This window comes from Netta rufina, assembly GCF_964035555.1.
Source record: "Netta rufina genome assembly, chromosome: 1".
Lineage (NCBI taxonomy): Eukaryota > Metazoa > Chordata > Aves > Anseriformes > Anatidae > Netta > Netta rufina.
In genome coordinates this window covers 107,395,335-107,409,706 of record NC_140123.1, presented here as the reverse complement: position 1 = coordinate 107,409,706, position 14,372 = coordinate 107,395,335, and the positions used below count along the sequence as shown (strand labels likewise).

Genomic DNA, 14,372 nt, shown 5'->3' with positions numbered 1-14,372 from the left:
GGGATCGTAGTTATGCTGTGTTGGGAAATTGGTATGAGATGAGCTGTAATGCTGGCAAATGTTGAAGATGTGGGCAAAAAAGCATTTGGCACCTCATGGGGTTAGTTGAGATGGATGAACTGTCTGGAAGCCTTAGTTCACAGGAGATGCAGCTGATGCAGCCTGAGCTGAGAGTGTCAGAGGGCAGGGGCACAGCAGGTGACCAAGGGAAGCAAGACACTTGTGGTTTTGAAACTACTAAGACCTACTACTGTAGGTCTTAGGTCATGTGAAGAAAAAAAAAAAAAAGACCTACTATTGTAGGTCTTAGTAGTTTCAGTAGGAAAACTGTTTGCGAACAGTGGGAAAACTGAGAAACCATTCTGCTCTTTGTTATGAATTCTGTTCACAAATGCCTCTATGTGCTTAATCACTTGGAAAACTCTTTTATATTTATGTTTTACTGTCCATGCCTTGTTTGTGTGTTTGTTCTATACCATTACTGTTGTTCTGAATTGCAAATATCTCAACTTCCATTAGTCTGCACTTTAAGAAGTTCTGTAACACAGTAGATGATTTGGTGCTAAAAACCTACTGGTGATATGTGATTTGTATGCATAATTTAAGGAAGGGGAAAAAAAGAATTCAACTTTTGTTTGGCCTAGGAATTACTGTAAATCCATAAAATCTTGGGAAATAAATCCTACCTCATATACTTTCCTTTTGAATACCTAAAGGGGGCCTACAGGAAAGCTGAGGAGGGACTCCTTGTCAGGGAGTGTAGTGACAGGAGAAGGGGTAATGGTTTTAAACTACAAGAGGGTAGGCTCTAGATTAGACATAAGGAAGAAATTCTTTACTCTGAGGGTGGTAAGGCACTGGAACAGGTTGCCCAGAGAAACCATGGATGCCCCATCCCTGGAGGTGCTCAAGGCCAGGCTGAATGGGGCTTTGGGCAACCTGGTCTTGTGGGTGGTGTCCCTGCCCATGGCTGGGGGATTGGAACCAGATGATCTTTAAGGTCTCGTACAACCCAAACCATTCTACGCTTCTGTGCTTTTTCTGTTCCATTTTGTAAGATCTGTTCTCACAGAGTGTAATTGTCTTTAGAGTTGCAGATATACAGTGACACATACTGTGTTAAAACATGTTAAAACTATAACCTATATAGGTATGTATATATAGGTAGCCGTGTATATATAGATACTGTAAGCTCCCATCTGCAATCTTAATTATGTTCAGTAAAAGACAGGGATTCAGGAAATGAGGAAAAAGCCATTAAAAAGGTAAAAGTCCAGTATAAGTAGTATATATTCAAGTGAGGAACACTATATAACGAACTCCAGTTACTTTCACGGTTTCTAAAATTTTCCGTGTTTTTTTTTTTTTAGCTGGGAAGTTTTGAGATTCCTTCTTTCCAATCTGAGAATGTGGATCGAAGATTATGGCTTTGATGGCTTCCGATTTGATGGTGTTACATCTATGCTGTATCACCATCATGGAATTGGTAAGTAATTTGGTCAACTCTAATCTAAGTAGTCCTGTTATAGTTCTGTTACTGTGGAAATGGTGATACAAAAGTTCACTGAATGCTCAAAATTCAGACAATAATTCATCTTATTGTGCTGTTACATTGACAGATTTGAAATTATGAATAGCAATTTGTGTGTAGCAAAATGTGTTTAAAAATATAACTGTGTCCTTTAAACTTCATGTCTTTATAGGCACAGGATTCAGTGGGGATTACAATGAATATTTTGGCCTACATGTGGATGAAGATGCTTTGTGTTATCTAATGCTGGCCAACCACATGGTTAACTTCTTGCATCCAGAATGCATAACCATAGCAGAGGTAAAATCAGAATTTACCATACTCAGTGACATAATATTGATTAGTTTGCTTTGGGATTTGAATTTCCTGGTAATTATCAAGTCACACCTCAGGTACTCAAGGAACAATATAAGCTGACAAATATTAATTAGGAGAAAGACTTTGTCTTGTGAGGAAAAACAAGTGGAATACACATTTTGTGAATTTTCTGTGTTATTGGGTCATTAACTGATGTGGGGATTACCCCTCTCCCCCCAGTCTCCTTGAATGAGGTTTGTTTTCATTAGTTCAAAGTTTTTGCATGATTGCCATTTGTCACTAGCAATTCATGGTACTAAATCTTAACAGCCCTTGTGCTGTTTTGCATGTTTTAAATTATAATGGCATAATTGACAACTGTTCTTCATAATAATTGTGGTAAATTTATAAATGCTGAATTTATGTGCTAATTTATATTTAGTATTAAATTTCCGTAGGTTTTTGAGGGAATAAATAACTGTATTTAAGTTTGGTTGAGTTTTCAATGATATTTTATCTCTTTATCTAAATGAGTAATTCTTGTAAACCTTGAGGATTCTTCTATTGTTATATTTAAATATCTCTTCATTTTAAAAAAGTTGCATCTATCTCATGTCATTATGGACTATACAGATTGTTAATAAAACATTTTTGGATTAGAGTTCCTAGTTCCTCCTTGGGAAAACAAAATTGTGCTTTTTTTTAAATTTTTTTTTTTACTTATGATAAGTTTGCATTATAAACAAAAACAGCTAAAAGCTTAATGGCAGGCTATCAAAAACAGCATCTGGTAAGCAATTAATAATAAAGTTGAGGTGGTTTCATTAATCTGTAGGCTTATTTGAAGCAAGTTATTGTGTGTGTGAGATGACTTATTTTCTAGGAAGACAGATTATAACCAATTTTAAGTTCAATCTGCTTATATTACATGGTATAAGAGTTGTAGAGTTGTTTTTATTTTTAATAATATGCCTCTTCAGTTTCTTGTGCTTGAGTTGAAAACTGCTTCTGTTTCAATATGATATTCTTCAGTTTAAGGCAGTCACTATACGGAACAGAAATTTGACCAATGTGTTCCATGGTTAAAGGAGACTTTCAGAAGGAGGAACTGTTGGCATAACTGAAAATTGCAAAAGGCAATGAGGAATTTTGCTTTCTTATAGTGATGATGGAATGAGAGCTCCATGAGTAAAATATGTTTTTGTCTAGCCATAATTAATGATAATACATTCCTTAATTATTTGATGGATAACTTGCACAGCTTTTTAATATTCTGTGCATTCACCATCTTAGTAGTTCCTAAATTTTTAGATATTACTGACTGCATGCTTATTTTTCATTTGGTCTTTTCCGTAAAACTGGGATTAAGATTTTGTGTAATTTGGAAAAAAAAGTGTTAAGGAAAATGTAAAACCTTCAGGCATGATATAAAAACAAACAGGCAAAAAAATCCCTCCTGCAGTGATTTCATTTCTTTATATGCAGCTCATGTCAAACTAAGATGTGAGCAACTGCTTAGAAATTTGGCGAACTATATCTGAATATGAAGATATACTGAACATAGTACTAATGGATTTTTTTAGTGTTCAGGCAAACTTTTTAGATATAGGTGGATATAATAAATATTAAATTTCCAATTTTATTTCCCTAAATATGAATTTAAAAATAGTGAATAAAGTCAGTAGGTGCTATTTAAATCTCAGATGCACATCCTTGGCCTGGTAGGCATCACAGATGAGGCTTTTATTTCAGGTTTGGTGTTTTGGAGAGTGCTGGTCCTGCTTTTATTCTTTGACTGATTTAGCAGAAATATTGAATTTCCTTTTCTAGTATCTAAACATTTAGAAAGAAAATCTACTTTGCTAATCTTTAAGATGTACAACATGTGGAATCTCTAGTCTTAAGGAGTGGCTGAGGGAGCTGGGGTTGTTCAGTCTGGGGAAGAGGAGGCTCAGGGGAGACCTCATTGCTCTCTACAATTACCTGTAAGGAAGTTGTGGGGAGCTGGGGGTCAGCCTCTTCTCACAGGTCAGCAGTGATAGCACTAGAGAGAATGGCCTCAGGTTGTGCCAGGGGAGGTTTAGGTTGGAAATGAGGAGACATTTCTTCTCAGAAAGAGCAGTCAGGCATTGCAACGGGTTGCCAAGGGAGGTGGTGGCGTCACCATCCCTGGGGGTATTTAAGGAGAGGTTGGATGTGGTGCTTTAGGGACATGGTTTAGTGGGTGACATTGATGGTAGGGGTATGGTTGGACCGGATGATCTTGGAGGTCTTTTCCAACCATAATGATTCTATGTTTTGAAGATGTCTACATAAGGAGAATCAGTATTGTAAAAAGTACTGTGCGGGTGCAGAAATTCTTTTCATAGCTAGTTTTTCACTTTTAAAACTGCTTGTACTTTCCTTCAGTATGGCTATTCCTATACTTAACTCTGCTATTAATTTTCTTCAGTAAATTGAAAGAGAGAAATTGTGTGTGAAATACGTAAATCTTGATAAATACTTCAAAATAAATAATAGGTTTGTTCATGTATGAAGAGAAATAGGGTAATCTAGACTAACCTCTTGCTCAGCATAGGTTCAACACTCAACTTGCACTAGGTTGGTTGCTCAGGGCTTTGTCTCGTTGGTCTTGAAAATCTTCAGGGACATATCTCACACCACTCTGGGCAACATGTTCCAGAGCTTATTTATTGGAAACTTGTAAATGTTTGTTTGTTATACTTATATCCAGCTAGAACCATCCCTGTATCAATTTAGGACCTTTGTCACTTGTTCTCCTGCTATCTCACAAAAGAGTCTCTCTGTCTTTCTCAGTAGCCTCCTCAGGCGCTGGCTGCTGTTCTGTCCCCTGTAGCCCCTTCTTCCCCTGACTGAACAACTCCTTTCCCTCAGCCACCCTTCCCAGGGCATGTGCTCCAGGTCCAGCTGTCCTGGTAACCTCCTGCTAAACTTCCTAGCAGTTTGGCAGGGTCTGTCTTTAACCGAGGACAGGGGTAAGGAGGAGAAAGTGGATGCAGTTTTCTCTGTGGTATTATGACTGCTGAGTGAGTTGTGATAATCCCTTCCTTTGATCCCCTGTCTTTTCACTCAGCTGAGGATGCTGCCGGCCGTTTCTGCTGCCAGGACAGGAGGTTAGCTCATGCTCAGCGTGCTGCCAGCCCAGGCCCTTCCAGCAGAGCAGCTCCCCAGCCTGGCAGTCCCCAGTCTGCCCTGAGTCAATCCCAGGGGCAGGATTTGGCATTTGCCCTTGTTGAACTTCTAGGTTGCTACAGCCAGTCAAGGTACCCCTGAATGGCAGCCTGCCTTCTTTCTGCACTCCACACTTTCCCCAAGGATGCCATACATGAGCTTTATGATGGTGCGGTCTGTTTCTTCACCTCTGTCAACGTTGGCAGGTGGCCATGCGTGTATATATATATATATATATATATATATATATATATATATAACTCTAAGTACAAATACATTTTTCACTCTGAAGTGAAAGATTTGGACATGGAAAGTCTGAATTTTGCATTGTTATTGCATTGTTAGTACAGATTTTACAATGAGTTAAGGTTCTGGTTTAAGATACTTTTCTGGGGATCTCTTGCGCCTTCATCTAGTCTAATGCAGCAATTTGATTGAAAACTGGATTGAATCCAGAAAACCAGAGTGAGCTTTCTAATGAAGCCATAGTTCTAGTCAAAATTTAATTCCATAAACTCTTGAGTAGACACAAAAGCGGTGTATGTTAATCCATAACCATTGCGGCAGAATGACTTCTCGCTTGCATAAGGTAATACAGCTGAGTGCTGATAGGTATTTTGCAATTATGTGAGGATTTGCATTTTCTACGCAGATAAGCAAACTTTAGAAGAAAAGATGTTATGTGACACAACTCTCTAATAAAGTGGTGAAATAAGTAATTTATTTTAAAAACTTTGAATGACAAATTTAAGAGTGATCAGCCTTTATGAACATGAAACTGGAAAACTATGCAATAAGAGCATGTTACTTTCCAGGGTTAGCTGGATCAATAGTTTTGTTTTTGTGTTTAGGGAAAGGGTAGAGATTGTATTTTTCTTTCTTACTGTGCTTTATTCAGCTTCTTATTTTTATGCCATTCCTTATGCAAAATATCAATAAACAAAACGAAAGTTTAATTTGTCTTTTGTTGACTACTTTCTACTTGCTATTGATTACTTGGAGCTCAAGAGAGCTAATTATTTCAAATTCTGTCTCTACTAAGGTCTCTTTCTCTTCAAATATCTATTCTATTAAAATGCTTTGTAGTGGAGTATTTGATGAGACAAGCCATAATGCTACCCTGTAACTTTTGCATTCAAATAGTAAGTCTCGCTGTTGTAATCACCTGATTTTTCTCCCTTCCCTTGTCCCCCTGTCAATCTTTGAAGATGTTTAGTTTACAGAGTGCCTGTGTACTACAGTACTATTGTACGGTGGAAACTCTGAACTAGTGATTGCAATGATAGCCAAATTATGTTGTGTTTTATTTAAGGATGTTTCTGGAATGCCAGCTCTTTGCCGTCCTGTTGCAGAGGGAGGAGGAGGATTTGATTATCGACTAGCCATGGCTATTCCAGATAAGTGGATACAGGTAAGGAAAGGTGTTCTAAAAATATGTTCTGCTCCTCAAAATGGTATGTTTCTCTAACTACGCATACAGAGAAACACTTTGGAATTCTGCTGATGAATTTTAGTCTCCCTTATCTGTTAACTTAATGCCCTATTAAAATAAGTTCTGACAGTCTTGAGTACAGATATTAGCGGCTGAAATGAGAGCTGTCAGATATCATATCTTAGGTTTCAGAAGATGAGTAACATCATGGGCTATTCTTTGCATTCTAGCTGATTTTTTTTTTTCTTCATAAAATGCAATAGATATATATTCATTTTGTTTGAAATAACCTGTATCTTGCAGCAGCAGTATGATGTGCATTCTATATTGAATATGAACAGATAAATAATTTATGTGCATATGGTTATCTTATTAAAAACAAACAAACAGAATCATACAATGAACCCTACTAAAATTGGGCATAACAATTGGCATGGAGGATCGATAGAGCTGAAAATTTAACCAAAGTAATCACAGGCAAATTACACTAACACCACCAATCAGTACCAAGGGGTTACAAAAAGAATAATAAAAGTCTGTAAATGCTCTTCAAGAGCAATAATGTACTAATAAACATTGACTTTGATAAGGATTAAAATCACCTTTTGCTTAATACAGAGGATCACAAGAAAAAGAATGAAACAATAAATGATCTCAAAAGGCTTTTACTGATGTTTAAGAAAATGCTCTTCAGTTAAATATAAGATTGCATCCAAATCCCTGGGTGTATCATGATAATCTGAAAACAGTAAATGTTTTATATGAACATTAATGCTTCAATAAATGTAGTGAGTAGCTTAAAATAAAAAGTGAATTAACTTATCTTCAGCGTCTTTCACTTTTGTAACTAGGAGGTAGAGGGCAGATTGGTTGAAAAATAGTTTTTAAACTTTTTTTCATGTGGAAGACAAACTTGCCAGCTTTTCTAAGATCATTACTAAACTTCAGAGTGTGTAGTTCAGATTCTGGATGCAGTGAGGGCTCGTAAGTCTGTAGTAACAAAGAAAAAACCTTGTTGTGATGGTCTTAGTGGTTGTTTTTTTCCTTCTACCTTCAGCTTCCCTAACACTCTCTGACTTGTAAAGACGAGTGATTTCCTGGTAAAAATATTACACAGGGGAGGAAAAAACAAAACAAAACAAAAACAAAAAACAAAACAAAACAAAAAAAAAAACTACAATTTTAGAAGAAAACTTTATAACAAATTATAATCTATTTTGGCCATCTCTGCTGTGAGCTGCTTATTTTAATTTTCAATATACAGAGAGGAAGCATGCCTATCCTGCAGTAAGTTCTGTCCTTTAACTGGGGAGAAAGCTTCCAGAAGCAGCAGGTGAATGTTTGGTATGCTGATGGGATGTTGGGTGTAAACTCAGCTGTTACGGTCTAGGCTCTTTCCCAGCATACTCAGATTATGTAGGAGTGTGATTGTGCAAGAACGTAGGGACATGCAGGCAGAAATGTTCTTGATGAGGAAACTGCAAATAAGTAATCACAACAGAAGATCTTGAGGTGGAAGAAGAGGTTATGCGTGTGCTTCTGTTACTGCACTTCTCAAGATAGAAGTGAAGCTAAAAGGACTGGAAGAGGAAACTTAGAAGCAAGGTCTATCGACTGTTGTTTTTTTTTTTGTTTGTTTGTTTGTTTTTTCCTAGACTGCTTGCTTACATTTCTCTCCAGCTTTTAAGTATGTACCTTCTAAAAGCATGTTTTTCTGGGCAACTTCCTAAAAGCAGTTTTAGACCTGAAGGATCTCCAGGGATCCATGAGCTTGTTCTGAGGGATTTGTAAAAAGTAGTTCCTGTAACTGAAAAAGTAGTTGCTGTAACAGTGGGTTCAATAGGTCAGGTTTAACATAGACCTAGTATATAATAGGATGCTGCATAGGTGCCTGAATGTTTTCAGGGCAAGAACTCAGGCTGGGGGGAAAAAGTTGTTTAGGAGTACATAGTTAAAATAGGAATGCTAAATTTTATGGGATCACATCAGCCTTCTTTGTCACTGCCTTTTTATCTTTTTATCTATCATGTACGTGACATATATACCTTTTTATGTATACATCATGCATATATATACATGTTTAAACTGGAGTGAACAATGGAGAATAATAAAGCCTTATAGAAAAAGAAAACGGTGAAATTAGGCTAGATTTAGAAGAGGGAAATAGTATCATGTGAGGCAGAAAATTGCTATTGATGTGATTTGTTAAATTGCTTAAAAAAGAAAAAAGCTAACATGGCAGAAAATAAAGTATGTTTTGTATTCCAAAACTCAGGCATTCAAACTGGTTTGGAACTGAGCTGGAATTTGCAGATCAGGGAATGTGGAAGTCCCTGTGCTAAGCAGATTCTCACTGTACATGTATTGTACGCTTCATGGCAGCAGCATAGGTGCAATCTTGCAACGTGCCATTCTCCACAGCACAGCTCAGTACTTAAGCTATAGTTACGAAGGACGGTGCCATATGCCAAGGTTACTTGAAATACAGGACATGTTTCAATACCTTATGTAGGTAGGTCTGTGCAGATATTTCTTCCCAGTTTTTGGTGCAGTGTTCTGTTGCGGCTCGTAAATCATATGCCCCACTGTATCAAAGGACTTACGTGATAGGTGCCAGGTCCTGTTTTCCCTATTGATACATGGGAGTACAGGGGAAACAAAGTATGCAAGTTATCTCTTTGGATCACCAGAGAGAGCTCATCATGTCAAAGCTTGGTAGCAGGAAAAGTTGAAGTCCACAGTTTATTGGAAATTGCTGTGCCAATATAATGAAGAAAGGCAGTACAAGGCTTGTACTTAAACAGAAGTGACCTGTGAATGATATTTCCTTAATTTCTGTAGATCATTAAGGAGCTGAAAGATGAAGACTGGAATATGGGAAATATTGTGTATACATTAACAAACAGGCGGTATGAAGAAAAATGTATTGCATATGCAGAGAGCCATGACCAGGTATGGTACCTGTTTTTTTTTTCCATATATAAGCAAGTAAAAGATAAAGTTTAGAGGTTTAGCAGGTTTTTGTTTTTAAAATTGAGCCTAGATTTGAGATGGGCAGGTCTGGTATGCTGCTTGTGGTTTTTTTTGTTTGTTTGTTTGTTTGTTTTTGTTCTTTTTTATTTTGGTTTGGTTTTGAGCTTCCTTTTTAGTAAAAGAATCCTGCCATGCATGGCTGAGTGGTGTTATCTTTTCAGTTTTGTTTTCTAACAAATAAATTCTAGCTTCCTCTTTGTCCTGCCTGTCATAGGACATAGGAAGGCATATAATCCATGCTTTCTAAAAATCCACTTTCCATAAGGTAGGCTGAAGCATTGTTTATGGTGAGTGTTAAACAAGATGACAATTTAGCAAATTTGCTCACTCAGTCAGCGTTTGAAATGTGTTTATTCCCTTCAAGAAAATGTTTTCTTTCTGAAAGGATTGCAAACCCCAATCCTATTCTGAGATCTAAATGGAGTGTTCTTTAACAGTGTGATTCAAAACACAGCAATTGTAAAGGTTCTGTATATGGAAAAACAAAAAAAGTAATGATGAGTTTGGATAACACTCATCTCCCACAATCTTTCAAAGTTTGTTTTTTTTTTTTTTCCTGAGGAATCAGAAAACATGATGGTTGAGAACTTTAAAATTTTAAACTTAAAAATAAATAAACCATTTTCTAATAAAAAGCTTAAGTAATCTACTTTCAACTCGTTCCTTTATGTAAGAGATGGACATTTCTAATACCTTTAATAATGTAAATCAACAGAAGTATCTAAAATTACAGCTATATTATATTTTCAAAATAATTTATCGGCTTTCTTTACTGTACCTATTTGCCTTCCTATCACTGAGATTGTTATACAGTGTTCACGTAAAGTGTGAGAGCAGAGTCCAAGTCCTGGTTAAGAACTTCAGGTATTACTTGGAAACGTATATTCTTCTGATTATATGCTTTTAGTAAAGGTGATCCTTCATCCCAAAGTGTGACATGTATAACATTTCTGTTGTTGTTGTTTTATTTCATGCTAGATTATATCAATAGTTTTTCATATGACAATATATTTCTGTTTTAGAATCTCATGTTTGGGAAGAATTTATTTTGAGTTGATTTTTATTGTTTTATTTTTTTTTTAGAAAGAGGATTGCAGTCAGACACCAGGATAACATGTGAGAAGTAGGATAGAGAAATTAAATGGGAGTGTGGATAAAATTCAATGTAAAAATATTCAGTGATGCCCATAAGAGGCTGAAACAATTCCAATTTTTTATATGTAATGATGGGTTATGAATAGACTACTAACAATCCAAGTACAAGGTCTCATGGTTATAGCAGATAATGGAAAATACCAACTCAGTGCTCATAGCAGTCAAAAAAAGCAGATAGATTACTTGGAATTGTTATGAAAGGAGCAGACAGCAAAATCAGTATTCCACTGTAGCCTTTTATGGTTTACTTGCATCATGAATATTGGAGGCAGGTTTGGTCTTGTATCTCGGGAGATCCAGCATAACTGGAAGAAGTGCTGAGAGAGATGGTAAGAATAATTAGAAGGTATGGAGTGGCTTTCAAAGGAAGAAAACTAAATAGACTAAGACGCTTCAGGGTAGAAAAGAGATCATTAAAAGTGGAAGGACATCAGTTCATAAAGTCGTGACTGGCATAGAAAATGGGAACAGGGAACAATTACCCCTATTTCCAATGGGAAGATTAGAGAAGATATTAAAACTAACAGATGCCAGATTCTGAGTAAAGAGTTGTTGTTCCACCCCTGTCTCTCTGGCATGAAGCAAGTTCTGTAACCCCTTGTCATAGGATGATGTGTTTGTTCAAACTTTGTGACTTCTAAAGCGTTTGAATTTGTTTCAAAGGAGATTGATTGAAGGCTCCTGAATACAGACATGCTGTTTCACCTGTCTTCTGTGATTGTTAGGGTAACATTTTGGGGAAGTATTGTTAAGAGTTTTGTTTGCCTTCATACTCTCTGCTGCCTGTTAGCTACTGGCTGCTTTTGGAGACAGTACACTAAGCCAGATAGCCTGCTGGTCTGATGTCATACACTTCATGCACTTGTGTCTGTGTGAATACAGAAGTTAAGTAATCCTTTTATTGAAATAGAAGAATACTCATTAACTATTAAAAAGTAGAGCCAAATGAAAGGCATGCAAATACAGGTCTGCTTAATACAGAACTTTTTAGCATTGCAGTCTTGCCCTTGTTGCATAATAACTTCTTCCTTAGCTTGAAGGAATTTATTTTTAACTTGAGGGAATTATCTATTTATGCCATTATATTGCTAGTCTGAAAACTGAAGGATGATGGGGCCTTTCAGCTAGAGCTGTTTCCACATAGACAACTAAGTTGTAATGTAGTGAGTTTTCACATTAGAGTATAAAGAGACAGGCTGATGAAACAAAAATCATATATTTGCATGCAAACACTCCAAAATATTTTCAACTACCTGTATGCTAATATATTCGAATAATCCTAATAATATTAGAATAACCAACAGCATTTGTTTGGTGTTTTTCCATTCTTAAATACCAGCAAACACTACAAAGTTAGTAATTCAGTTACTGTTTTTTTTTGATAGAAATACTAGCTTATTTTGCTACCTTCTGTGAAATCAGAAAACTAGTAATATTCTCGATAGCATATAAATGAATGTTTCACACTCTGCATCTGTAAATCAGGAATATTGTTAGTAGCTCTTTATTTGTACATCGTAGGAACTTTACTTGAGATGTTTGCTTTCTTAGTTTTGTTTTGTTTTTGTTTTTTTCCCCTACAAAAATTCCAAAATGCTAGGTCTCTTGTGGTTTATTGAGTGTACACTAGCATTTTACATTTAATATATGTAGGCAAAAAGGTTCTCAGAAGTAATTGTGCAGTTTGATACCATCAAGTGAAATATAAGATCATAGCAAGGGTGAGATAGCTAGGAGCTGATTGACTGTATACGTACACTCACAGGATTGCAAAGGAAAAGTGCAAAGTTGGGTCAGGTGTTCAGGCAGGGCTCAGCTCAGGGATGTCTCTGTGTCAACTTGCAGACTTTTTCTTTTTGACAAGAGATCACGTATCACAATCAAGTGGTTACACATCAAAAAAAATGCAACGCTGCAATAATTAGCAGCTAGGCTCATCAGCAGGGGCAGGATGTTCACTTTGTGAACTGGGACCAGACTGTGTACACCGAGTCACGTCCTTAACCCCTTGCCAGTCTCCTGAATGGCGCAGGTTGGAAGGAACCTTAAGGATCATCTTGTTCTAATGTTCCCTTTAGAATACAGAACACCTGTTTCAAAAAAAAAAAAAAAAAAAAAAAAAAAAAAAGTTAGAAACACTTCTAGTACACTAGCACACTCAGGGGTTTTCTTCATTTTTTTTTAAACTATTATAGGCACTTGTTGGTGATAAGACACTGGCATTTCGATTGATGGATGCAGAGATGTATACAAACATGAGTGTGCTCTCACCTCTAACTCCAGTTATTGATCGTGGAATACAGCTTCATAAAATGATTCGTCTCATTACTCATGCACTTGGAGGAGACAGCTATCTCAACTTCATGGGTAAGTAATCTTAGGAGCATGCCTTTCATTTTCTCATCTACAGAAGGCTTGGCAGTGAAATCAAAAGATATGACACCATCTTATAGTCATGTTATTTATTTTTGAGCATAAATATTTTTGTAAAGATTTAGTACAAATGGTAATACACATTGTTTTTCTGTCTGTAAGATATACTGTAAGCTAAGAAAATAAAATCAGGGTGGTTCCTAATTGTAACAGAAATAAGGTTTGGAAGTGTGCTAAGTGTGTTCAGAAGTTACTCTGATTTATAACTTAAACTAGTATTTTAATGGTAATTCTACAAGTCTGTCAGATGGTAAGCCTCGTCTTACAGAGCTAGCTTGTCTTTCATCTGTTCTTCTCTTCCTAAGCTTTTTAGGGTAACAATGAGATAACTAAGGATAGCTCTGTGCTTACTTCGATTACTCATTATCAAATAATTAGTGAAGGGAAGTAATCTGGAATCAGTTGATTTATATTTCATTGCTTCCAAGTGAAGAGCAGAAGCTTAATGAGGTGCAGGCAAGGACAAATTTTAGAGACAGGAAGCACGTCCTGCTGTGGAAGAAGGGAAGTAGTAAAAGCTAGATATACTTTTTGTTTGTAAGAAAAAATAAAAATAACTGTTGCACTGCTTCCTAAGCACTACAAAAGCTTCGGTAGTTGCTCTCATTTGATCAACAAGCTGCAGTTCAATTTGGTAGTCTTAAAAATTGAATGTTGCTCTTATTTTTACATGCAATGCTAAAGCAATGTAAGCTTGATGCTGTCTTCTGGATTTTTATTCCTTAATTTCTTTGTGAAATAATCATTACTTTACAGAATTGTTTGTTGTTATTGTTGTTGTGGTTGTTGGTTTTTGTTTGTTTTGTTTTGTTTTTGTTTGTTTTTTACTGTGATGTGGTGTGGCAAGTTTTGTATGGCAGTTCTGTTAGTCACATGAAGGGAAAAAAGGCTGAAAGCATGCTGAAAACAATTATTTTAGACAGTTTTTACACAGTGAAACACTTGAAAATTACATACTTTTTAGCTTAGTAATGCCTTCAGTTTTTGCTCTTAAATGTTTTATTACGAAGTTTGAGGAGCATTGGATATATTCTGCTTGCTTTCCTTAGTAGAATGTTTATAGTATACTATAAAATAGATGTATTAAAATATATTTATAAGTTTAAAAAAATGAAATAACAAGTGGTGCTGACATTTGATTTAAACATGTTTGTGCTGATGTCTTCTCTTTCACAGTATTAGGACACTCAAACTTACATACCATGGCTGTGGTTTGGGGGTTTTCTTTTGTTAAGGAACTAAAGTAACTTGAATACGCTACAAAAATAAAAATAAAAAATATAATTGTATGGTATACTA

The 14,372-nt window shown here is 36.1% G+C and overlaps 1 protein-coding gene across 3 annotated transcripts in view; it reads left to right on the top strand.

Moving 5' to 3' along the window:
• Nucleotides 1-14,372, top strand: part of GBE1 (1,4-alpha-glucan branching enzyme 1) — a 176,927-nt gene that overhangs the window by 101,668 nt on the left and 60,887 nt on the right. For all 3 annotated transcript variants that reach the window (XM_084284215.1, XM_084284214.1, XM_084284213.1), the window contains exons 8-12: nucleotides 1,371-1,486; nucleotides 1,704-1,831; nucleotides 6,333-6,431; nucleotides 9,294-9,404; nucleotides 12,836-13,007. In XM_084284215.1, coding sequence (XP_084140341.1) covers nucleotides 1,371-1,486; nucleotides 1,704-1,831; nucleotides 6,333-6,431; nucleotides 9,294-9,404; nucleotides 12,836-13,007 — 626 coding nt within the window. The remainder of the gene's footprint in view (nucleotides 1-1,370; nucleotides 1,487-1,703; nucleotides 1,832-6,332; nucleotides 6,432-9,293; nucleotides 9,405-12,835; nucleotides 13,008-14,372) is intronic.